General features: G+C 36.5%; 1 protein-coding gene across 7 annotated transcripts in view; it reads right to left on the reverse strand.

Annotated features, from left to right (window-relative positions):
• Nucleotides 1-27,199, reverse strand: part of RAPGEF6 (Rap guanine nucleotide exchange factor 6) — a 151,799-nt gene that overhangs the window by 7,223 nt on the left and 117,377 nt on the right. For 2 of the 7 annotated variants that reach the window (XM_011362262.2, XM_011362259.2), the window contains 7 exons: nt 26,574-26,785; nt 22,675-22,798; nt 20,550-20,573; nt 17,072-17,292; nt 9,195-9,386; nt 6,677-6,811; nt 1,251-1,479 (listed from right to left, as the gene is read on the reverse strand). In XM_011362262.2, the coding sequence (XP_011360564.1) occupies nt 1,251-1,479; nt 6,677-6,811; nt 9,195-9,386; nt 17,072-17,292; nt 20,550-20,573; nt 22,675-22,798; nt 26,574-26,785 (1,137 nt within the window). Of the gene's footprint in view, nt 1-1,250; nt 1,480-3,248; nt 3,958-6,676; nt 6,812-9,194; nt 9,387-17,071; nt 17,293-20,549; nt 20,574-22,674; nt 22,799-26,573; nt 26,786-27,199 lie in introns of those variants that run through there. The other 5 variants (XM_011362261.2, XM_023531893.1, XM_011362263.2 and 2 more) reach the window with 5 other exon arrangements.

Genomic DNA, 27,199 nt, shown 5'->3' on the forward strand with positions numbered 1-27,199 from the left:
TAAAGCAAGTTCCTCTCTATGCACGTAGACTTGAAAATTCCCAACTCCAAGAGTGAACGTCTGAGGTCAGCCTACTTCTCAGTGCACCTAGTACAGTTCCGAGTATGCAGCGACTACCTACCTACGACTAAGTGAATATTCCATCACTCAAAGCAGGAGTCCCCAAACTAAGGCTCATGGGCCAATTCCAGCCAACAGCCTCATTTTGTATGGTCTGGAGCATGGTTTTTACATTGTAAAGGGTTTAAACAAATCAAAAAACTCCGAAGAATCCATATATAATCAGCAAAGCCTAAAATTTACTATCTGACCTTTACAAAAAAAAAAAGTTCGAGAACCCTTGGTACCTTGTGTAAAATGCTTCTAAACTATGATTATCTAGACCAGGGGTCAGCAAACTAAAGCCCATGCCCGAATCCAGCCCCCTGCCAGTTTTTGTAAATAAAGTTTTATTGGGACATAACATGCCTATTTGTTTACATATTGTCTAAGGGTGTTTTGGAGAAACAAGGTTGAGCAACTAGTTGCAATAGAGACCTTATAGCCTGCAAACCTAAAATATTTACTATTTAAGTTTCATAGAAAAAGTTTGCTGACCCTTGGTCTAGAGAATCATAATTTAGAAGCTTTTACAACTATGATAAATATTTTACTATATCTTATATTTTTCATATTAAAGTATGCAAGATTTAACGATATCAGTTTAGAATCAACTTTCTTAACGCGTCCTCAAAGATTTCCATTTTGCTCGATTCTAAACAGAAACTTAAGAGTTAACATTTGTTAACTGACTTTTGCTAGCTGGTAATTCTAAATCATACTTTCAGAGAACAAGGATCAAGGATCAAGGACTGGTCTTACTCTCCCAACTTGGCTGCAACGTGTACAGCACTGGAGGTACTTCCAATTTTACAATCTTTTTAAACAATCTCTATCCTAACAGAAAGAATGCAATAGCCTCCTCTCTCACACCAATGATAGCTTCACTTTGAGTTCTTACTAATCGAAAAGATATGTGTGATAGAAAGTTACTTAAATTCAGTAATACTTTAAAAATGAGCATTCATACATCTTTCAAAATAGTCCCAATTTGCATATTCAGTATAGAGAATATATGCTTGGCCTGCATATTCTTCTAATGATTCCCTTGCAACTACCCCAAAAGGGGTCTAGGGTCAAGGTGCGGAGCACTGCTTGCAGTGGCCACTTGGCTTAGGTTTTGTGATAGGAACATAGGCAAGGATGTTTACCCAGGGCCAAGATGACTATGGTCTCCTGTCCCCGAAGAGTGCTCTGTCTTTTCCACTGTCCCAGTGGATTCAGGGACCGCGACAGCCTGGGAAGAACACCGTTCATCCTGCAGAGCCGCAGACATGGAGTCAACAGAACAATTGCTCACAATGCTGGACCGTGAAGAAATCTCACTATGGCTGGAGTCAGATAAGTTGTCAGATTTAGCTGATGGCATAAGTGTATAACCTGAATGAGAGAAGACAAGTGATCAAACTATAAAACAAAGAAACAGGTGGGGGTTTGTGGGCAGGTAGAGGGCAGTCCCTTACACTTCCATTCGCTTATCTATCCATACCAATTCAACTCCAAATTCAAGAAATAGAGAAGTCAAAGACCAGTATCACCGAGAAACTAGTCCAAAGGTCTATCGGCCCCAGGTTCTCACAGTTACAAACATTTAATAAACAAGAAGGCATTAAGTATATTATAAAACATTAAAAAGTAGACATCCTGAGTTTCTCAGCTTCTTTTTATGCCTATATCCCCTCCCCTTTGATTAACATACATATTTCATGTCCAAAATACTACCTTGAGGTGGGGGTGGAAGAGGGGAGTCAGGACTCAAGGGGAAAAATTATACTTTCGCTTTTTCAAACTACATGTACTTACCCCAGAGAGTCTGCTTATGTCACCTAAGAAGTCTTGCCCCAGGTTGAAAGTCATTGTTTTAGTATTTTTTAAGTAAACAGTCTTAGATCTGGATTTAATCTTATATCTAGTTTCCTTTTTCTTCACCAATTTGCAGAATATTAAATAGCCGAACTGACAAACAAATATGTTATGAAAAAAAGAGCATCTACCTGTTTTAAACTGTTCTAAGTCTTACTGCACAGCAGATATAGCTAGAGAGATTTTCTTTTGTATTCTTTCAAATAAAGGGGTGGAGATGGAGTAATGTGGAAGGATCCAAAAACAAATCTGCAGCATGAGGTAGTTAAATGTAATGAGACAGTTTTGATAATTATTAGAAAAGTAACCAAACTTCTTTTGCCTAGAAATAAAAGAAAATGCCACAGTAATCCCACCAGGGGGCAGGCCTCAAAGAAACAACTATCTTCTTGCTCCCTGAGAGAATGGGGTTCAGTAAGTACATAACCTTTGGTTCAATCCTAAAAATCTCAAGAATAGGTTTCATACTCACATGTAACTGAAGTCATGAAAGGAAATATTTATTGAACAGTAATCTCCTTAAATAGTTTAATTTCAAACAGAAAAATTAAGACCCAGAAAATGTGTGACTTCTAGCTGGCTTATGGGGCTAAAGATAAGACAAGATAGTGTCTTAGCTCCTACCCCAGTTCTCTGATCTTGGGATCACTACTCTTTCTCAGCGCCCTTCAGGAATTAATTGGTCAATTTCACAAAGACCAAGAAAATAGATGTGGTAAATAAAAACAATTTAAATTTAAAAATTCCCCAAAGAAAAAGATCATTGCTCTTTTATCTTAGGGTTATGGATCTGCTTTACTGTTTTAAAATAATTTCATCCTTATGCCTGTTAGATCAGTATTTCGAAAATACAATCAATTCTAACAATCCCCTGGAAAGCTTATTAAAATACACATTCTTAGGCCCACTTCTGGAAATTCAAATTTACGAGGTCTACGGTGGGACACAGTAACTGTATTTTTTAAACAAGTTTCTCAGATGATTTTGAACCTGCTAGGTTAGACTATCTCCTCCTTTTCTGATCAGAGGTATGTGAAAAGTGGATGATTAAAAAAAAGTACATGTGAACAAGAAGCAGTTTATTGCTTCCCAACACTTCTTCCTTTAGCCTGTAAAGTAGATGCAGTAATAAGACAGCACCAAAATTCTCTGAAGTGAAGTTTCTGATCAGATCATTATTGGAGGTTTTAATGTGAAAGCAAATACCTGTTCCTAAAAAGCCTCCTCAATTTATTTCACTCACAGACCCAGCAGCTACCGATAGGAAATAAAGCCAACCACAGAAATCAGAGTATAACATTTACTAACATTAGTGAAATAACATATGTAAAAATAAGGCACTTTAAATCAACAGGATTTTGTTGCTAGAGGACCTGTAACACTAGTCATAAAATACTTATAATATTTTACTAAGTTGTCTGCCTAAGCTTTATTTGACAAATGACTTAATTTAAGCTACATTTACATTAATAAATAAAAACAAATTTAACACTAAAATTAAGGAACTTCATCAGAGTGTCTTCCTCCTTTTAGACTTGAATCGTGCATAGAAGCAGTTTAAAGCGTTACTGGTGCCTCGGCTATTTGAATTGAAGATGTCACTCCCTTTCTCATCATCTCTGATGTTGCTTCCAACATCTTTCACTTTCTCACAGCTTCCTGTAGCTTGATTGTGATCTGCGTCCTCTTTTTTGCTGTTGGCTAGTCTCTCCCTTGAAAGAGCTCTTTCCCTAAATCTTCTAAACGGGGATGTCATTCTTTTTCTGGCTGTGTTCTCACAACTTGTCCTGTCTCTATTCTCCTCAGTGGCCTTCTCGGTCCTGTCTGTTCTTTTGGCTGTGCTCCTGGTAATTTGAAGGATTTTCTTTTGCAAGTAAACCCCACCTATGCCGGGGTAGCTGTGGCCACTGATCTTGGTGCTGGACTCACGGGGAGGGGATGAGGTAGACCCTGAGAGCTGCGGCAGGATGCTGTGATCAGATATGATACTGCCAACTGGAGGGAGAGATGCAAAAACCCTGTCATGGTCAATTAATTCTTTCAAATAAATCACAATTAGTCTGGTTTATATAACATTTCACTATTTAAAAAATCCTAAAATCTTGACAATATTTGAAAAATTGAAATCTAGCAATGTATATTTTAACGCACTGGAGAGCCTACTATATAGCATAAACACAGCAGTCATTGCAAGACAGAACACAGGAGAAAGATTACCTTAATCAGAATAAGCTGGTATTAAAAAACTGTTGAAATTGAGCCAAGATGGTAAAATCATAAGCAAAAATTTGACAAGAGTATTTCTCAATAGTAACTATCTCTAGACTTTTCAGGCAGAGTCTACTAAGAAAAAGCTTAGCAAAAACCAGATAGGATATATATACAGTATACACAATAAATGTATTTATAAAGTACAATTTCTAATCCTGTTGTATCTCCAAAGTGAAAAGGTTAGGGAACTGGGGAAGATAAAAGTTAAGGCCTCTTGCCTTCTCACTTTTTAAAAGTTCTTACTTGTTTAGGATGTGAGGATGAAGGGGAATACAGCCAATAATATTGTGATAAGTTTGCATGGTGACAGATGATTATTAGAATTAGGGTAGTGATCACATTCTAAGGTATATAAATGTCGAATCACTACTCTACACTTGAAATTAATATAATTTTGTATACCAAGTACACTTAAATAAAACACACAAAAAAAGAAAAAAGCTCTTACTTGTTTAAATTCTCCCTGTGAAAACATGACAATAGGCTTATTTTCTTGTTAGAAAGCAAAGAGCTAATTCTAAAATTTAGCAAGAACTAGGACCAGATCTTAATTACGTACTCTTAGTTTAATGACATTTCTGCCAGACAAATCTGTCTATAGAAATAAACAAATATAATATTCAGCTGTGGTTTTGAAAGAACATATGTAAAAACAATTGGAAATAGTTTGAAGAAAAAACATCTTCAGGTTTCTAAGGATTCCCAACATGACTCGGACAGGCTCACAAATCTATAAACATCATGTCTGTTAGCCACACACCAAAAGACACACCGGAGAAGCCTTCTGTATCCCAGTGTCAGGGGACGGGTTTTTTGTTGGGAGTAAGAGCAACAGGGAAATCCCTGTTCCTAACAACCTTTTCGTAAAATCACACTCAGGCATAAAACACCAAATCTGATTCAAGTAGGTTCCTGGTTAGAGAATGATCTATAATGGGACCTCTGAACAGCCTCCAAAAGGGGTGGAAGGTGTAATGGTGTTCCGGAGAGGGCAGCAAGAGTATACAGGCACTGTGCACTGGGACGGCCTGTGTGATTGGGAGCTGTTCCCAGTCCCACTCCTCAAACCCGATAAGGGATACTCCGGATAAGACCATCGAGACAGTAAAGAGATGAAAACAGGTCTGTGTGCCTCACGAGACACGTATAAGCGACATACAACAGGATCAGACTCTAGTTTTATAAACACACCTATTTATACATGTTATTCGCAAGTCCTGTTTGATTTTTACAATGCTTTTCTTAGTAAAGTCTGAATGAAAATTGTAGCCATTCTCAGCTACAAGGGGGAGAGGGCAGGCCAGTAATGGAGCTACGTTGCCCTGGGGTGGCAACAGGGAAGGAGAAGGGACACCCCCATTTACTAAACACTTACCATGTATCAGGCTTTATACATCTTATTTTGTTTAATTCATAAGGCCCCTAAAATAGGTGGTTTCCTCCCTAATTTACAGACAGGAAACTTGACCTTGTAAATGAGTGGCTTGTAATAACACAGATATAGGAGGGGACAAAGTTGGGATCCAAATCAGGTCTGACATCTCTATACCACATTGCTGCCACATAGGTGGCAAAAATAAGAACACTTAAAAGTGAGTTGAAACTTAGGACACGACAGCTGAGGGTAGCTCTGAAAGCTTTCCCTTCCTGTTAAGAATTCTGAAGTGTATCTTCCCTTTGACCATGTACCACCCTGTAAGGTGATTATTTAAATATGTAACTCTTTTACATGTATGAAGACAATGCCAGGACTCAGGGGCCTTTTCCCACAAGGAACACACAGAATGTGCTCAGGCCAATGTAAGCAATTCACCATTTAGAAAGCTACCTGTGCAGCTAACATAAATGGCAGCTCTGTGCACACTGCACAGGTGAGTCAGTCTGGATTACGGAAAAGCTTCAGTCTGAATTACAGAATCAAACATAAATGAACAAGGGTGAATTAAGATTTTTCACCTAAAGAGGTTACATTTAAGTAGAAATGTAAGGGTATAGGTTATTTTAAATACTGATTAATAAAAAGGCAATACTCAATTACTGAAGAAAGGAATGCATCAACCTAAATATTTGCTTTTCTCCCTAATTTTTGTTGTTGGTTAAAAACAATTCCTTGTAGAAATTCTTCTTTTTAAATAGTCCACAGAAATGTTTAAATAATTGGAAATTTGAATATCAAGAATAGGCACAAAACAAAATTTCTGCCTTCATTCTTATCTATGCTTGTCATCTGTCAAAGAAGGACCACATTTTGAACACAGGAGTCCCAGCGACATGATGAGCAATCCTGGAAAGCATCTGAGTAATTCAATCCAAAACATGAAAGTTCGAAAATTATTAGGAGTTATGCTTTCCTCACACTTTCTATTAACACTTGAAAAGCAATATAAGTGTTACAAAGTGTTGTTCGGTAAAACCAGAACTAGCTTGAACTGTTCTGTCCTACCTTTGCGAGGGGAGCCTTGAGGAGATGCGGGAGGACTAGAATGCAAGGAAGATGCCACAGAAATAGTGTCTTCTGTATTTTTCTTACCACTTATTTCTTCAGTTGCTCCTAAAACTTTCTGAGGTAAACTTGTACCTAAAAATAAAACCAAAGAGACACACATCACTTCACAATTAAAAGGTCTGTAGCTGCCTAAATTACTACATAACTAAAGCCATGATGCACAATGACTAGTGTAGTCAACTGAAATGTGTCAATGACAAACGGGGACTAAATGACTGGGTAATGGCATACAGAGATTCTCACCTCTAGGTTATTTGTTCAAATTCAGCCAGTCAGCACAAACCAGATTATAATAGTTTTTTGTTTGTTTTGTGGCATAAGGGAAATAGATTTAATAGTCTGAGTACAGTGTCGCACTCCCCACAATTGACACACTCGTTGGAAGTCATGGATTCGAACTCTTCCCTCCCCTCTAGAGGTGGCCTCTCCAAGTCAGGGTGAGGCATGTGGCAGGGGCAGTGTAGGGATGTTGGCACTGTCACTACCTGTGGTGCATCTGTGCTGTGGGAATATAGAAGAGGTTGCAGGGCTGCCAGTCCAGCCCTTTTCAAGACCACTAAATTCACACTACAGGAGAGAAGTAGACAACAAAAAGAATCATGAATTTATAGAAAAATAGTATGGAGCCCACTGGGAACACTTCTGCAAAGTTCTAGTACTGCTCTTGTCCAACAGCTGGAGCTGGTCTCGTTTAACACAGATCAAACTTAGCAATGGTTTCAATACATAGTTTTACATTTATCTCCTCTAAGAAATGTGATGGCTACTGACACCACTCTCAACCAGTAAAGCAAGCCCAAGTCTGATGAAGATTTGGCATAGTAACAATCAGTCCTTTGACAGTGAAAAAATTTAAATCGCAGCATACTCACACTACTTTTAATTAAGTGCCATGTTAATATAAATATATTTATCACGTAGATAACGGCCATATTACAGAAAGAGGTAAGAGGGCTACCTGGTACAAGTAATACTGTATCTTGGGTGATGACATCTAAGTAAGCAACTAGAGCTAGACTCAACCCATTTCTCACTCCTATGGGCATATTTTTCAACTTCACCAATTTTGCATCCAATTCTCTCTTCATTTTCACTAGCCACCAAACTATTTCAGGCTCTGAGAACCAGCTTCCCATTCATGCTCTCTCTCCAGTCTTCCTGCCCTCCCTGCTATAGCCCTTCTCCAACATAAACTAGATCATAACCTTCCCTTGTTCAAATCTCTTCAATAGCTCCCACTGACAACTTTCTTTAGCATGCCATGTTAAAATTTCAGCATGCCTATGACTTCAAGGCTCTTCATCCTGGGTGGCTGTTTAGTATAGTAGCTAAAAGAAAAGACTTTGAGCCAGTTAGCCTAGGTTTAACTCTGAGCTCCAACACTTACTGGTGATGTCAGTTACTCAGACCCTCTATGCTTCCTCTGTAGAGTGAGAATAGTTCCTATCTTATAGGGTTATTATAAAGATTAAATGGATATAATATATAAAGTGAGAAAAGAACTTAGAACTGTATGACACTCAGGAAGTCCTCTATAAGTGTTAGCTTTAATTACTGTCTCAGCACTGTTCCTACAGCTCTGTACTCAGAGGCAGCAAACTGCCTGTAGCTCCTTCTCTGGAATCTTTGCCTAATTACTTCTTTCCTGATCAACTTTTAAGACTCTACTTAAGTGTTATCTCCAAAAAAACCTCCTCTGAAGCTTTCTCTACCTTCCTTCCGCCTGACCTAAAAGCTGTCCCCCATTCTGTTCTTTTATATGTTCTGTACAGACCCCGGGCATAACAGCAAACTCATTATACTAAAGTTATCACCAGACTGATAGGAGTGGGAATTTCTTTTCAATTCTGGATCTCAAAACAAAATCAAATTAAATTCACATTTCACAAAGTTCTGCTGAATATGTCCTATGTATAATGCATGAGCTAAGTAATAATGCTAAGAACCATCTAATCTGGCTTCCCATCTGAAAACTGAAATAATGACACAGTTAAAACAACAAATAAAATTTTGATAACGTCTACATGGCCTAACAGAGGGAAAAAAAGTACGGTCTGTACTTTATATACTTTACACTTTCTCCTCGTCTCCTAACTAGGTTTTGAGAAGTGGTCATTAATGAAAACCAACATACAGTCACTTTAGAATAAGCAACTTCGTTCTCACGGGTTGCAATAGATGCACCTTTGACTACAGTAAGCCCTTGGTACTCAAGTCTATTGCCATTAGGTTTTTGGTTGATATGGTTATATGAATTCCAATGTCAATATTTAAAATATGTATGCATCATCCAAAACCTACATACAAAATCAAACAGTTTTTGATTCACGAGTGATGATTATATTATACAAACTATAACAGCTGATCTAAACATTTACATTTACAATTTATTTTTCATTCTAACTTCCCTGGAAATTTCAATTAAATTAATGTGATATTAATTGTGACTACTCACTCAGTGTGCCAAGGTCTTTTGCTTGTCCCTTCTTCCTGATGGGGTGCAAATTAACAGCTGGCACCTGCAGCACCTGGCTCACTCTGTGGGGCTGCTGTGAATGGGCTTTAGCTGTCAGGCCAGCTGACCGCAGAGGCACTGGAGACATTTCTGATAATTTGGCTGATTTTTTCTCAGTTAAATTCTTGGTCACTAAAAAAAAAAAAAAAAAAGGTAAGAAACACTTTATTCTGCACTTTTTTAGGCAAGGTTATTACTGCTGCAATAATTAATGGTTGCATTATGCCAGACAAGAAAAAGCAAAAGGAGTTCAGCATCTCTAAACCAGTGTTACAAGATAGGTTAAAGGGACTTCTTTAAAAAGAAGAAAAAAAAAAGATTAAAAAATTAATAAAATAGCAATAATTACATACGTATTAACAATTACTTTAAATGTAAATGGAGTAAATGCTCCAATGAAAAGACAGAGAGTGGCTGAATGAATAAGAAAACAAGGCTCATACATATGTTGCCTATAAGAGACCCACTTCAGATTGAAAGACACACACAGAATAAACGTAAAGGGATAGAAAATTTCATGAAAATGGAAACACAAAAAAGGCTGGGATAGCAATACTTATATGAGACAAAACAGACTTTAAAACAAAGGCTATAACAAGAGATACAGAAGGACCCAGAAATTCCACTTCTGAATATTTATCTGAAGAAACCCAAAAAACTAATTCAAAAGTATGTATGTATCCCTATGTTCACTGCAGCATTATTTACAATAACTGAAATATAGAAGTAACCTAAGAGTCCACCAATAGATGAATAAATAAAGAAGTGGTACAAAATATACGATGGAGTATTAGTCAAAAAAAAAAGAATGAAATTTTGCCATTTGCAATAACATGGATGGACCTAGAGGGTATTATGCTAAGTGAAATAAGTCAAAGACATATACCATAAACAAAAACAAAGTAAACAAAAGAGAAACAAACTCATAGATGCAGAGAACATTTTGATAGTTGCCAGATTGGGAGTGGGTGAAAAAGGGGAAGAGATTAAGAGATACAAATTGGTAGTTACAAAACAGTTATGGGGATGTAAAGTACAGCATAATACATATAGTTAATAAAATTATAATAACTATGTATGGTGTCAGACGGGTAGTAGACTTATCGGGGTGACCACTTCATAAGTTATATAAATGGCTAATTACTATGTTGTACACCTGAAACTAATATTGTATGTCAACTGTAATTGAAAGATAAAAAAAAACTTTAAAAGGGTGCATAAAAAACACCTTTTTAAACACAAATAGATTAATTTCCTAAAATATAACTTCATATAAGTATTACAAAATGTTATCTCTAAAATATTTATAAAGTTGTTGATTTTATTTCCTAAATACTTTTTGACTCCATTACCTTAATTAGCTCCACCTCTACCATCATCCTGAAGGCCAAGTTAACATCCTCTCATCTATGCTTTTGTGGGACAGTTCCTGCTTCAGATTTGTACAAACAGCACAGAAGGGCACCAGTCCCACAGAGAGCAGTCCAGGGCTCACATCCATTCTCCCCTTCTCTGGAGCCTTCGTGGGGGGCCTGGGCACCCTGGGAGCCGCAGCTGCAGCCTTGCCCTTTAGCTGGCAGAGCCTGAGACCCTTGGCAATGCAGGCATGAGCATGTTTTCTGAGCTTGGGGTGATCAAAACAGGCAGGTCAACTGAGCTAGCAGCTTCTGCCCTTTGGGATCTTGGGCTTACGGAGGCCTTGACAGTTACGGTATGTGCACTCATGGCCTTGATGTTGTTGCCCTCCATCTTCTTCAGGCCCTTACTGTTGTGCTATCTGGCACGGCACATGTTCCTCAAGAACTTGGGGTCCACTCTCTTAAGAGACTCCTATCTTTGTGACTGGGGTTTCTTGATGCCATTTTCGGAACTGGCTGTGCATGGTGTGTTTTAGGACTGGGCCATGTCTATACCAAAGCATGCAGCTCCTAAAGCACCTGCGCCTGGAAAAGCTAACATCCTCTCACCTATACTGCCAAACACTCCCCTCACTGTGTTACTTCTAGCATGCCTTCGAGCCAGTCTCCATATGACAGCCACATGACTTTTCCAACATGAAAAGCTGATCATATCACTTTCCTTCTTCAAATGTCCTGCACAAACCTTTAGGTGACTTGCCACTATTCTCAGGATGAAGATCCAAATCCCTGAAACAAGGCCCAAGAGGCCCTGCATGACCTAGCAATGGCCCGTTGTTAGCTTCCCTAAGATCCCACACTCTGCACCAACTAGATCCGATTTGTTTGACTTTCTCAAGGCATCCTGTATCTTCCCTTCACAGAGCTGATAACTGTTTGTAAGAAATCAATTATCTGTTAATCAATTAATGTTTCTGCCCCTCACTAGATTAACTATTGTGAGAGTAAAGACTGTCTGTATATCTTGTCTACTACTATCTTGCTATATGTCCAGTGACCGATAGAAAACAGATGCTTAATAGGTATTTGCTGAATGAATAACTATTTCAACAGTCATACAAAGAAATACCAGAGAGATAGAATATCTGGAAGTGAATGTCTGAATTAAAAACAGAGAACTCTGACTTAAGAAAGAAAAAGCTGCTCCCTTGTATAAAATCAATGCTGTACTACTAAGAGTGTGGGGTGGGGGGGACTTCTTTCAGGTAGCACTTTTAATTCTTCGGTTATTCAGAATGGTTTTAACGCAGGTCCAACTTCCAGAACTCCATGATGTATTTGTTTTCAACACCACGATAAAAGCAAAATTAGCAAGTTTACCCTGTCACAGCACAGCTATAATAGTTAGCTATTATGCTTTTATTATGAGAGCCTAGAGCATATTTTAAGTGGTAAGAATTAGGGAACATCTCAGAAAGTCAAAACACACGGACTCCTGGGGGATAATATGCAGTGGATCATCAACTAAGTGAATCCAAGATGTTACCATCTTTTGGTAACAGCCATGAAACACATTTTCCTCCTTCTGTCAACACTAATGAATTCTCTACTGACATCTTATTTTATTAAAAGCTACAGTACAAAGAAAAATATTGAGACTACCTAAAATATAAAGAAAGAGTTCATAGATGAATGCCAAAGCCCACATATATGCTGACCTATTAGGAAGAACCAAATTCTACAACTATTGTTTGGATTTGAGATAGTTATTATTTAAACATTTAAAAAGTAATTATGCAACAGAAATCAAAAGACTCGCAAACCAATTTAAAGAAACATGCACTGAATTAAATCTTTACAAAACTCAGTTTAAGAAAGACCCATAGGTTTTCTTGTTTTAAGTCAATATTAAATATGTAGTGAAGGACACCATTTAGTGTTACGAAAAAAGAGACAAGTCCAGGGTGGGTGTGAGAAGACAAAGGTATACAGGTACGTGCATGTGGGGTGGGGAGAGGCAGGACACAGAGTTAGATAGGTGGGATAGTTCTGGGCCTCAAAATTTTAACGTTGATCATAGAAAAGAGATTTCTATGTTCTTGAATATCCAAAATCAGATTTCAGAAACAAAAGCAGATAGCGACAACAAAAGACAAATACCCTTTACTAGATGAAAACAGGAATGACAAACTGTGCTACGTAACCATAAGATAATAAAGTCTATATTGAGTTACTTGGGAAAATTTGTTTTGATGATCACTCAAAGCAGGGTCACAGTGCTTTAATAAGTTACATATGTATATGGCTTTGAACTTTAAAACATGAATAAATGTTAAAGATTCTACATACTCTGTCAGTCTTTACTTTTGACATGTACCATTGTCATATAGCTGACACTATTCTTTTTCATTCATAATTTTTTAACTTTAAATTTTAATTAGTTTCAAGCATAGCAGACATTGGTTAGACATCTATATAGTTAGTAAAATGATCCCAATTGCTCCCTCCCTCCCCTGACCCTCCACCTAGTCAATGTATTAATGCTAATTGCATTCCCTATGCCGTGCTCCCTGTCCCCATGACCATCCATAATTTGTACTTCTTTAACCCTTCATGTTTTAAGTCAATATTAAATATGTAGTGAAGGACACCATTCTCCCAGCCTCCCAACCCCCCTCCCCTCTGTCCATTACCATATTTGTGAGTCTGTTTTTGATTGGTTTGTTCTTTTTATTCCTTAAATTCTTCATATAAGTGAAATCATATAGTGTTTATCTTTTTATCTGACTTAAATACCTCCTAGGTTCATCAAAGCAATATCTTTTTCCATTCCCTTTTCATATGTAGGGGTCTTGTTTTTATCCTTTCAGCCACTCTATTTTTTGGATGGAGCACTTAATTCTTTTCTGTTTAAGGTACTTATTGATAGGAATGTAGTTGTTACCATTCTTTATTCCTGTTTTTGATATTTGTTTTTTCTTCTTAAAGAAATTCCTTCAACATTTCCTGTAATTCTGGCTTGGTGGTGATAAACTCCTTCAGTTTATTGTTGTCTGGGAAGCTCTTTACCTGTCCATCAACTTTAAATGATAGTTTTGCTGGATAAATTATTCTTGGTTGTATATCCTGGGTCTTCATCTTTTTGAATATTTTTTGCTAAGCCCTTCTGTCCTGCACAGTTTCTTTTGCAAAATCAGCTGTCAGTTGTATGGGTGTTCCCTTATAATTTTTCTTTTGCTGCTTTTAATATTTTCTTTGTATTTAACCTTTGGCATTTTCATTATGATGTGTCTTGGTGTGGGTCTCTTTGGATCCCTGATTTTTGGAATTCTCTGAGCTTCCTGGGGTTTTATGTCCATTTCTTTCACCAGGTTAGAGAAGTTTTCCATCATTATTTCTTCAAACAGCTGTTCAACATCTTGGTTTTCTTGTTACGCCGATCAGACAGATATTTGGAGCTTTAACAGTGTCCCATATCCTCCTTAAACTATTTTTATAGTCTTGGCATCTTTTTTCTTGCCATTCTGACCGAATGTCCTGATTGGCTGTCCTGTCCTCTAGATAGGGCATGTGATCCTCATTTACTCTGTTTATTCCATTTAACATACTTCTCATCTCAGATGTGTTCTTCATTTCAGACTGGTGCCCTTTTATAATTTCTACGTCCATTTTTATGTTTATCCCTTTGTTGAAGTTCTCACTGAATTTATCTACACTTCCCAAAAGTTCATTGAGCATCTTTATAATCAGTGTTTTGAACTCTGCATCCGTTAGATTACTTGACTCCATTATATCTGGATCTCTGCTCTATTCTGTCATATGATTTCTGCTTCGTCTTCCCATTCTGGCTGCCTTTCCGTGCCTATGTACGAAGCAAAGCTCCTAAGGCTCCCGGTCTTATTAATGTGGATTTGTGAAGTAGGTGTCCGGTGGCACCTTCCAGTCCTGAGAAGGGTTCAGCTGCAGGCCAAATTTAGCTCGCCTCTACTCCTCCGGGGCCACCTGTTAAGATTCGGCAAGCAATCCACAGATGCTGTCCTTATAGTTGCCTCAAAAGGCCACACCAGAAACCGAGGTCAGCTGCCTCCACTAGTGTGCATCTCAACAAGGAGCACCTGACTCCGCTGAGGATACACCTGGATGGGGCTTGGGTGGGGCTGCAAATTGGAACAGGTGGGGTTTCAGGAAATCCTCTGGGTGGAGTAACCTCTGTTATCCAGTTTGATGATGTCACAGCTATGGCGGCACCGTGTTGGGTGCACTGGTAAGGGGAAGGGCTCGACAGGGAACAATAGATACCCCCAGCACTTCTGTACCAGCGAGTCTCACCTAGGCCCTCACTCTGACAATGTCTCCCTGTAAGTCCCTGGTGTCCCCTGTGTGCAGCCAAATGGGCACTGGTGCTCAGTGTGAGCAGGTCCGTCACCACAAAAATCTGCTCCGTCACCGAAAAAATCAGCCCCTTTAAGAGGCGACCGCTGCTGCCGCAGCCCGCATCCTCGCCCCGTCCCCTCACCCTGTAAAACCTTCTGCCATTGCAGGGTGCTTTTTTGGATTTCTCTGTAGTTGTATGGCTTGTTCATCTAAATCCTGGGTGATTTTTCTTTGCTGCTGCTCCTTGTTTCTGTCACAACTTTGATTTGGTCGCTAGAGGAATGAACAGAGCCTCTATCATCTACGCCATTTTTTTTCTCCTCTGACACTATTCTTAATAGTCCATGTGTGGTAAGGAATTCTCCTAGACATTTTCCAAGTCTACACACATTTATTATTTTTAATGGCCAGATACTATTCCTCGTATTGATATGGAAACAATAGACTTAAGTATTCTCTAGCATCCTAGTATCTGTGTGATTTCTTTTTCACTGTAACATCTTTGTATAAGCAGTTTTTTGGCTGCATTATTTCACTGGAATACTGTGAGGAATAAATGACATTATTTATAAAGTGCTTACCATGGTTGCTGGCATACCAAAAGCTCTTATTGTTAGCTTTTATTATTTTATTTCTTTCTCCTAATTTAATAGGTTCAATGTAGAAAAAATCTCAGGGATAAAACCTACTCCAGACCCTTGCTTGAGTTTTACATTTGGGAAAACAGATCTCAGATGAAGAGAACCTTGTTCAAGTGGCAATAAATGAGACTCAAACTGTGTGTCCATCCCTCATAGGTGCTCCTTCCATTACAATCCATTCCATTTCCTATTGGTATAAGTGTTTAAGATATCGTTTTTATAACTAGCTTTACTAAATGGCTTGTTACCCTATATTTTAAAATTCATTATCACATCTGAAATTTTTAAATCAGTATTTGGTTGTATTTCCACTTTCTCTTTTCTACTCCATTGACATACTTTTTCAATTACTATGCAAATACCATGCCATTTATCAATTTCAGAGTAAACCTATGATGGTTACCATTTTCTCCTATCAATTAGAAACACAGAAATAGTAAATCTAAACCTTCTCCCTCTTTATTCTGTCAACATTTTACCAAGTTCTATGCTTCCTATTGGTACACACACATATCATTCACTTATAATTTAAGAATAACCATCTTTATTTTGTTATGATACATTTTATCGTCTTTGATTTTTGCTTTTATAACTCATCATTTCCTTAACTCAGACACACATACGTTCCATTTTTTATTTAATTTTAAAAAGTTAATACTAATAGGTTCTCTTTTGCCCAGCATATTTTTTATGTTAACAAATCAGAATGTGCCTGATTTTTCTTGTTTTACCTTATTCACTGACACCTTAATATAGCTATTATCTCTAACAGTGTTTTAATTACATTTCTTGTATTTTCTAACTGGTAAATACTATCTGTGAAATTTTTCTATTTATTTATTTATAAATTTATTGGGGTAACATTGGTTAATAAAATTATATAATTTTCAGGTGTACATTATAATTTGACATCTGTATATTCTATTGTGTTTACCACTCAGAGTCCAGTTTCCTTCAGCTACCATATATTTGATCCTCTTTACCCATTTCGCCCTCCCCCTACCCCCCCTATATTTGATCCCTTTTAACTATCTACCTACTCCTTCCTCCCCGATCCCCTACCCTCCGGTAACCACTAGTCTATATTCCACGTCCATGAGTTTCTGTTTGTTTGTCCTGTACATTTGCGAAATTTTTAAAAAGGTAAAAATTTCATTCATTTATACTCTTAATTTAAGGATAAAGGTAAAAATGTTCTTAAACAGAAGGGCTCCAGTCTAATGTTCCAATTTTTATGACTTTATAATGCTTTTTAAAGATGAACTACGTATCCCTCAAGACTAAGTGAGATTCAGTATCTAACAGGACAGTGTGATGCACGGGCTACATCAGTGGTCTTCTGTGAGCCAAGTTAAGTTTCTTGGGATGCTGGTGTAACTCTTGAGAAATAAATTTCTATTTTATTGTGCTATTTAGTGTCACATAAGAGAGAACTTATACTCACAGGTACCATATGCAGGCTCCAGCTGCAATGACATCATCTGGAACTTCTCCTCATCTGTCTCTATATCCAGACTAGAAAGATACTGCTTTACTTTCCTTGCCATCTGGGCATCCTCATATAGCTTCTTAGCATTAAGCAGAGAGCTGCGGCGTGCCCTTTTTTTGTGAGCACCTCCTTGAACATCTAGCATGTTTGAGCTTGTGCTGCCTTGGCTCAATGACCTGTAAGAAGATGGATATCACAATAAGGGGCCATAAAGATGAGCATTAAGCATGGCAGATTGAAGATTAAAAGAATTTTGTTCTGTTAATGCTATTGCATGCTGATGCAAATGAGTTAAAAGATGAAGAGCATTAATGCAAAGTAATATGGCACACATGGCAATGTTCTAAGTTTTAAGATTTGGAAAAGTGCAGAGTTCAAAAGCATAATGCCCCCGAGCAACAAATTCCATCAGACTTGTGTCTGTGCCTATGTAACCATGATACAACTGTGACAAGTAAAAGCAGTCCTCTGGCCCTGGTGGTCAGCCATGCTCTGCATATATGGCAAGAGCCAGAGTCAAGACAAGTCCATCCTCAGCCAGATCTGCACCAGGGTTCTTCAGCACGGGAGTTTCTAGAGCAGCTCTGCTTGTTTACGCTGCTTTGGACACGCTATGGCCATCACCATTCCTGTCTATAGTAGCTCATTCTCAGCATGTTTACCAATTTCACTAGTAATCAGATTTTGGCCAAAATTCAAAGAGAACAACAATAAGAAGAATAACGGAATTTATATTCAATTCAATATAGTCAGAGATCAGAAATGCAATAAAAAGCTACTCGATGCTTCCACTCACATATGGAATGGTTAGGCTATATGTGGGTCCTAAGATTGGGGATCTGGGACCTGGGACCTTCTTTCTGCTATGTCTCTGATGTGATGGCACTCTAAGCTGGGTAGAAATAACCACACAAGCTATAGCTTCGCCCAACTCTTCCCTTTTTGGCAAACCCCCTTCTACAATGACTACATCTAGAACCAAAGGAAAATTGGAAATGCAATGCCATTTGTCTTTTCTAACATGGTTAGCAAACACAAGCTTCTAAGATGATTTTTATTTTAAAGGCAGTTGCCATTCCAAAATAATAAAGATATTTATGGGGTTTCTAAATTAGCCTAAAATATTTACACAAAAATATTCTAAATACATAGACCACAACCAAACAATTTGTTCTTCAGCGTTCATATACCCAGTTCAAAATAGATACTAAAATCCCAATGTTTTCATTGTAAATTAAGTGAAACACAGTTGTAAAAGTATTATAGTTTTGTTCTTCTTTCACAATTTTAAGATCATTGAAACAGGGTGTGTTTTACATTGACTGGCAACTTTCAATTGCTATTAGTCAGGCAGAAACTGTGACATGGTTGTCAATGCTTACACATGCAGAAATTTCAAAACTTGCAGAATCATTTGGAAGAAAATCCAATGACATTAGTGAATTACTCTTTTAACTTCCGGGAACCAAGTGATTATAAGAAGGTAGTAAATCTGGTAAGTTCAAAAATATTCCCAAAGCAGGCATTAAAAGGGGGCTAGCTGGAAATGTTTGCAAAGCCAACCTCAGAGCCAAGCCACCAGTAGTTTTTACTTCTTTTATGGCTTGTTTTAAGAAATGTTTCATCACCAACACATTTAATGGCATATAAGGCAGTACTGTCTGCAAAAAAAGAAACCCAGAAACTAATAACTCTAAAGTGATTTAGAAGCTTCATATCTTGGTTATGAAGAAGTTTTAGAAAGACCTAACCAATTCAATTTGCTTATATTTTTCTTTTTATGAAAGTAAAAGGATGTTATGTGATAAAAATGTATACCTAAGTTTCCATAAGAGCTCTTTCATTAAGTTAAGTTTAGTGGTACCTAAAATATTTGTGTGTCCAACAATTGAAGTCTTAGATTCAAAGAAAAGCAGTAAAATCAAGTTCTAAAATTTAGGAGCAAATTTTAATACAAATATTTAATAATTTTATCTTAGTTGATATTTAAAAAGACCATAGATCTAAGATACATAAAAAATTTCTAATAAATGAAAATACTGATAAATGACAACAAAATGTCTTCTATTTCCAAAACAGAAAACACTCAGATGTGAAAATGAAAATATCTAGTGTTTGCTGGCATTACACAATGCAACCCTAAAGCTGATAATCAGTGACTGTGTTACATAAGTCATTCAAACAACCCAAATTCGCACTAAGATATAGTGACCAAGTAGTCTTCATAATAGTAATGCCAAGAATCAATTTCTATTTTCAGTGAGAAGAACCAGAAAAGACCAAGGCATAAATGTATAATATAGAAGAAAACACATGAGAAACACACAAAGAAAGAAAAAGACAGAAGGAAATTCAAGTTCATCAAGCTTAAACAGAAAACAGGACCACAAATAAGACAGGACTAAAGTTAAAATAAGTGGCTCACAAAAAATCCTTCTTACATATAAGAAAAGCTTCTAACCTCATGATTCACTATAGCCTTAAAATAACAAAATTCTTCTTAATGCAATCCCTTCATCCATAAAAACCATCTCTTTCAACAAAAAATGAAAGAACTACACAGATGATTTATAAGGTCCTAAAAATTCTACGATTCTAAATAGTTATCTAGCTATGTATAAGCAGAGATCTGAACCTATCTGAGTAACAAAAGGTGGCAGTTTCTGATTCTATTACAGTTTTAAAAGAGATAAGGGAGTCTTTAGAAATAGAAATTTAAAAAAAAATCAATGTTTTAAGTCTCATGGTGGATATGAGGAATTAAAATCATCTATTTCAATTTTCACTAACTCAAATTTTTAATTTTATTCACATACAGCTGCCATTAAAGTAACTCGATTTTATAGTATAGTTTGGATAAGAGCTGCCTCTTTTTGGAAAATTGATGGAAAAATGTAACCTTTATAAACAAACTTCTTATCCATTTTTATACTTACATATTTTTATAAAGCATGGCATTTGAATAAAAAAAAATAATGTGGACTCTGAAATCAGACCACCTATGTTTGGATCTATCATTAGTGAGTTGTAAGAATTCAGATAACTCCATCTTCTCCATCTGTACCACGGAAGTTAACAGTATCACAGAGGGTGGTTTGGAGAATTAAATAATCCATATAAAGTGCTTGGAACATTGCACAGCACATAGCAAGCACACAACAAATATTTCCTATCACCACCATCATTTAACTGACCCTGCTAAATTAAAATCTAAAAGGGACTTATGGGACATCAATAATGGAAAAGTAAAGGAAAAAAAAAGCTAGTGCTATCATTATTTTCACTTTGTTAGCAAAAGGCATTTGTCAGGAATGTAGGTTGACAGGGTTAATAGAATGCATGCTATTTTTTGTGCGTGCATTAATGAAAAGGATGCAGTACATGTTAAGAGTTGCACGACCTTCATTCCAGTTGCATTCATCTCTACACTTACCCCAGACTCCGCCACCTCTTCTTCCTGTAAGCAAGAGCCACAAACATTGAAACATGTATTTGAATAGGAAAGCACAGAAAAAAAAGACAACAGTTGAGAGCCAGAAAAACTATGGAGACAGAATAGAACAGAAAAATTTTACTAGGAAAAAGTGGTAGCTTAACAGTAAAATGACTTTAATGAAATGCAGAGGGATAAAATGAACTATGATAGGTATTGAAGGCCAAAAACCCTATAATATTTTTAAAAATATGCTTTTAGACCAATTATATTTTTAATAGCTAATTCATCTGGAGGCTTATGTTAATAAGAAGCTTAAGGAAAAACATTTATTTACTATGAATTGTGAATTCAACGTTTTTAGAGAAGGAAACCTTAAATTGAGGAATAGAACTTCTAAGCATTTTTTGGAAAGGATTTTGAGCCACTTATTTAAGTGACAGGATGAAAGTACAAGGAGCATAAAGATCTGTCATTTCACTTTTAAGTACAGAAATTTCTCTGACAATGTATTTTATAAAAAATTTCAACGAGCAAATTCAACTTAAAAAAAGTAAACATGTATTAACATTTTTATAATACTGTAGAGCCTTATAGTACAATTGGACTGAATAGAGATTCTGTTCTTAATTTTTATTCTTATCCATTTTTTTTGCACCCCTCCACCTCCACCCCAGGGCTCAGCCTGCCCCAGACCTACACCCATCAAGCTCCAGTGCAGGTCGCCCAAGATTCTGTTTTCCAGGCTGGCAGAGTCATAGATTCATTATGGCTTCAGGAACCAGAGTGTTAACACACATGAGTAAATGAAGGTCCATATAAGACAACAGGGAGTGAAGGAGCACCGTACAGGGACATGTGGCAAAAACGAAAACTTAAAAAACAAACGAAGAAACGAACAACCCTCCTCTGGGTTTGCCTTGGTCCCTGGTTCTCACTGCCTTCTGCTCCCACACCCAAACAATGACATCTCATTATATGGGGTGATCTTTGGGGGCAGGGGGGACTGGGCAGAGAGGAGGAAATGTGACATACCCCTTTCCTCCACACTTTGAGGATCTCTGAACTAGAGCAACCATTAGATCAACTTACAAAAACAAAGACTCCTGAACAGTGATTCAGACAAAATAAAACAAAAACAAAAAATCAATCCTGACACGCAGATTCTGTTTGGTTATAAAAACTCCATCTCCAGTTTTTAAAGAACTAAGTATTTTTGTTTCCTTAGTAGACTATATTTTTTAAGCCACAGGAATTGTGTATGCCTTTGTATAAATATTTCATTTTTAAAGCGCTATGTACTGAACCTATACACACAGGCCCAGAAGAAAATCAGACCAAAAATTAAAGTCCTAACATTTTATTTACCCTGAAAATTATAAAAGTTACTGGGAACAGCTTCCCAACATACTTTCCATAAGTTTCAAATAATTTGAGGAAACTTTTGCTATTACATTTAAAATGCATTTTTAAAAGCAATCTTAGAAGACCAGGTTAATATGGAATACAAATAATACTTTCATTTTTATTAAACATGGAACATGTTAACATTTGTACTTTCTAAGTTTTGTTAAAGAAGTTACACGCAAATAAACAGCAGTACCATGACTTGGAAAAGAATATATTTTAGAAGAATAAAGTATGATTAGATGGAAAGAGAACTTAAAATATTCAGTAAAAATAAAAGACACATGCACACTAATACTTTACAAATTAGGTAAGAAACCAGATGAAAGCATGTGTCTTCTGCGATAACTATAGTAAAGATCAGAAATTTTCTTATACTTAAGTTAGCTGATACTTTAAATAACAGTAACAATACAGAACCTATCCATGTACTCAAAAAAAAGTAATGCGGAACTAGGGTTCATATCTTAGCAAGTTATGTAATCCTCGGCACATTACCTAACTGTTCTGAGCTTCAGTTTCTTCATAGGTAAAAGAAAGGCCAATATCACCTACGTTTTTAAGGGTTATTGCGATAAATGATTACTTTGAGATTGTGTAAAACACTTTGTACAGCACGTAACAACTGGTAGATGGTCAAAAAATGATAATTATTATGATTTTAATTCTATCACTCCTGATGCTGGCTCTAAGACTTTTACACACTTCAATGCCATACCTCTGTCGGAACATCATAGCTGGGTCCATGTTAGCAGAAGTCATTCGAACAACTTGACGGATTTCCTTGGCAATCATTCTTAGCTTCTCAAAATTTACTAAACCGTCTACTTTGGAGTCATTTCCTACAAAATAAAATTTTTTAGTTTTTAAAATTAAAGTCTCTGTATAAAGGCAGCAGAAGTCAAGTTATATTTCTTGGGGAGGTATAAATAAGAACCTTCTTTCATTTTTAAGAATTGATAAACTTGTATATAGTTCTACCCTGCTCCCAGGGAATGAGCTATTGGGAGGAATTCTATTCCTAGGGAGGTAATGATTATGAATACTGGAAAGTGATAAACAGCATAGCTTCTAAAACCAATTTCATTATGTTACAGGCACATCTGTAAAATGTGCAGCTCCTCAAATCTAACTTTCCAGATGCTCTACCCACTCTCGGGCAGCCCACTCTCCCGGCCTCTGTTCTTTTGGGTAGCAGGGTACAGCACTTGAAAACTTAGGTTTTAGCCAGAGGTCACAAAGGGTGAGCTTTGGACTTAATTATTCCAGTAAGTTTTCTTTGATTTACAATACTTAAAAAATTATTAAATGAGTTGTCAACATTTAAGAAGTAGAAGATATCCCATGAAAACAAGAGTTCCTGACTTCTTTTGAAGAAAAAAGGGAAGGGTTGTTGGGGGCTTAAATAATAGTAGGTCTGTTTTCCCAAAGGGCAATAATTAATTAAAATTAAGAGGTGGTTGGCTGAGAGTGATAAACACTTTCTGGTCTGCCATTCACCTTTCCTTTCCTGGAATTTGAATTTATAATCACGACTTTAATCATTTAACAGAAATTTGCTTTATAAATTTCATAATTTTTGTTTCTGTTAAGCAGTTCTCTGAGGAAAAATTCACATGACTTTCAAAACTGTCTCTCTTTGAAGAGAGTAGGCAGGAGACCAGACTTAGCCCATGTGTTGACTTGCCTAGTTTAAACCACAAGGCAAAAAATCGTATGTTCAAAGGGCAATCTGACTATCTAGGGCAGTGCGTGTGTGTTTTCCCACGCCTGTCTTTACTAGTTAGCATGACCTCACTTTTCTCTCATGGTATCCCTTACGTGCCTCTGTGGAACTCCAAGTCCCTGAAGACAAGTCTGAGAACCATATGGGCCTACAACACATGGTGGTCTCCCTCCTCATAGTAAACAGCACCTATACACTGGACATATGAATTGTTCATGTCTCAATATGAGTTGGAAACAAAATCAACAAAAATACTTTCAAGTTCAGGTAAATCTCCAATGCTTTGGGTTGGGAGCCTGAAGGGCTATATACCAAGACTAAGAATGAACAGAATGTAGGCTGGGGTAAAAGACATTAAATTACCTCAAAATGTGAAAGTGGATTAAGGTAATTTTGGATCGCTAGTACTCCTAACTGCCTGACAGAAGCAAGCTTTAATTCTCTCTAGAGGAACAGAACATCATCTGAAACCTCAGATTATTTAATTTTTTATACACAACATCCATTTGGTCAAAAATAACCAGGGCCATCAAGAGAAAACATGATTAAAATGCAAAGAAAAACAAGACAACACAGGGACTGACAAAGGATCCAGATTATGGGGTTATTAGAAGACTTTATGTTGAATATGTGCAAAGATATAAAACCAATACTGAGAACATGAAGGTAGAAAAATAAACAAATGTAAACTGTAAAACTGGGGGAAAAAACCCCCACCATAACTGCAATTAGGAACTCACTGGTAAAATTTAACAGTAAATTAAGGCATAGTTGAAGAGAGAATAAATTGAACAACAGGTTGGAAGAAATATCGAGAATGAAGCATGGTGAGAGAAAACTGTAAGAAATATGGAAAAGAGTATATGAGACAATAGGGGCAGTGATCAGGTCTAACAGAGGTGAAACAAAACCCCTGAAGAAAAGCTCGGAAGAGGGCAGATAAAAAAACTTAAAGACAGAATGACAGAATTTCCCAAAACTGATGAAAAATATCAAAACACAGGTTTTAGGGTATTCTATAAACAAATCAGAATTAAAACGAAAACCAGAATGCCACACTGGGTCACAGAAAGAGAAAATTATAAAGCAGCTATCAAGAAAAGGGCAGAATACAGTCAAAGGAACAGCAAATAAGACAGCAGACTTCTTAACATTTACAGCGGAAGCCAGGAGACAATGGAATAATAACTGCTAAACAAAATCATGCCTTAAGAATGAATGTGAAGATATTTCCAGATAAACAAAAACTAAGAGATTTTGTCACCAGCAGATTTGCACTTAAGAGAATAATAAACAGTATTCTATAGGGAACCCCCCTGTCTCCAACAAATTGGAAGCTTTAATATGCAGAAAGGAATAGAAACAGTAACATCATCAGCATATAAGTAAAGCTAAATAAACGCTACTAAACAATGATAGTATCATGTGAGATTTTAAAGGCATGGCAACAACTGCATACGAATTGGGAGATGAGTGAATAAAATGTAAATGGTCTACGTTCCTTGCATCGCCTGACATATAGAAAAGTACTAATAAATATAAAACTAGTATCATCAAGTATTGTAATATTATAGTGTCTAGTAGAACACTAGAAAAAAGTAAAATGGTATATATAGCTAGCAAGTTATCAGAGAACAAATACCATACCAAAAAAATTGATTCAGGGAGACTGTAGATAAAACATATGGTAAAAGATCAATAAATTAGGCTTTTAAAACTAAAAACTTGCTGTTCATCAAAAGAACCTTAAGAGAGTCAAAGGCAAGTGGTTTTATACTCAGGATTTATAAAAAGATCTTAAAATTTTATTAAACAAGAAACAACCTAATAAAAAATAGGTGAGAAACCTGAATTGAAAATTGACAAGAGGACAAATAAATATATAAAAGAGTGCTATACCTCATTAGTATAAGGGAAATGCAAATTAAACCATACCACTACTGGAATGAATTAAAAAAAAAAAAAGGATTTACCAGGTGTTGGTAAGGATGAAGAACAATGAGAATTCTAACAACACTGCCAGTGTTCCACTCTAGAAGATAACACCGAAATGTTTTCTAAAATTGGTTATACAAATATCAGGACCCATAAATTCCACCCTAAATTATATCAAATAAAAATGCATGTGCACTAAGAGATATATGCAAGAACATTCATAGCAACATTATTCGTAATAGGTGAACAGTGAAAACTATCAAATTCTCATCAACAAAATGGATAAATCCATTGTATTACATTCATGTAACAGAGTACTACATAGTTTTGAAAATGAAATATAATTACATTCAAAAACATGGAAAGATCACACAAATCTCATGCTGACCAAAATAAGCCAGAAACCAAACTAGACCAAAACATAAGAAGACAAACATACTCTATGGTTCTGTTTATATGAAGTTCAAGAACAGGTAAAACTAAACCACAATATTAGAAGTCAGGACGGTAGCTGCCTTTGGGGAAGAGGATGAGTATGGTAATTGGCAAGGGGAATGAATGGGGCTCCTGAAAGACTGGCAATGTTTTATTTTTGGCCTGGATGTTGGTTTCATGGGAGTCTCTATGAATTTACTGGTTACTTGTTTTGGGCACTTTTCTGTATGTGTTGAGTAGTTCAATAAAAAAAATTTAAAAAAATATTACTAAACAAAACAACAAATATGATCAGTCTGATTTTGGTATAAGTGAAGTTTATGTTTAAATGAAATTGGTAAACATCTAAATTTGTTCTTGTTAGTAATGTGGGTTTTGGATTCCTGAAATTTGTTGCATTTAAGTGGGTAAAGCTTTAGGGATATATAATCAGGCTGAAAAGGTACATTAAATATAATAAATCACAATTCTGTAGATTAGCTGAAGCTAAACATGCTAATTTTCAAATAACTTGTAAGTACCTTCATGTAGAAATGTCATATCTTTCTTGACAACAGGGAAGAGAGGAATAATTGGAGGCTGCATGCTTTGACTACTAAGAATGTTTCTATACTTTGCCATGTTTCTAGATGGATCAAAAAGGTCTTGTAGATCTTGCAGGTGTTTCTCATACTTGCTTGGTAACTTTTCCCAAGTACCTCTGAGTCGTGCTACAGATGCCAGGTTCAAGCCACTGCCAAAGATGAGAATAAAAAACATTAAATAAGGTCTTGGGAACAAGAGAGGACTCAGGTCAGTAAAGCGCATATACCAAGTTTCTCTAATAAAGCTAAAATAGGCAGGGATATATGTCAATGTGTTGAAATAAACAGAGTAGAACCAAAGAATAATAAATAAAAAGAACTCCTTGATCTTAAAATAAGGAAAACTTCTTTCAGAGGAACTATATTACTTGCCTGTAGTTGTATATTGATAGCCTTTATTTTGTAGTTTGCAAATAATAATTCCACAACACACACATTTAACTTTAAAAATATTCAAGTATCACAATGTTTTTGTTTTACTTAGGAATAACTTTATGGAGACATTATTTGTGAATGGTTTAAGTAATCTGAGCACAATTGTTATATAATAATTGAGGCAAGTT

The sequence above is a fragment of the Pteropus vampyrus genome, unplaced genomic scaffold (assembly GCF_000151845.1).
Source record: "Pteropus vampyrus isolate Shadow unplaced genomic scaffold, Pvam_2.0 Scaffold74, whole genome shotgun sequence".
NCBI lineage: Eukaryota > Metazoa > Chordata > Mammalia > Chiroptera > Pteropodidae > Pteropus > Pteropus vampyrus.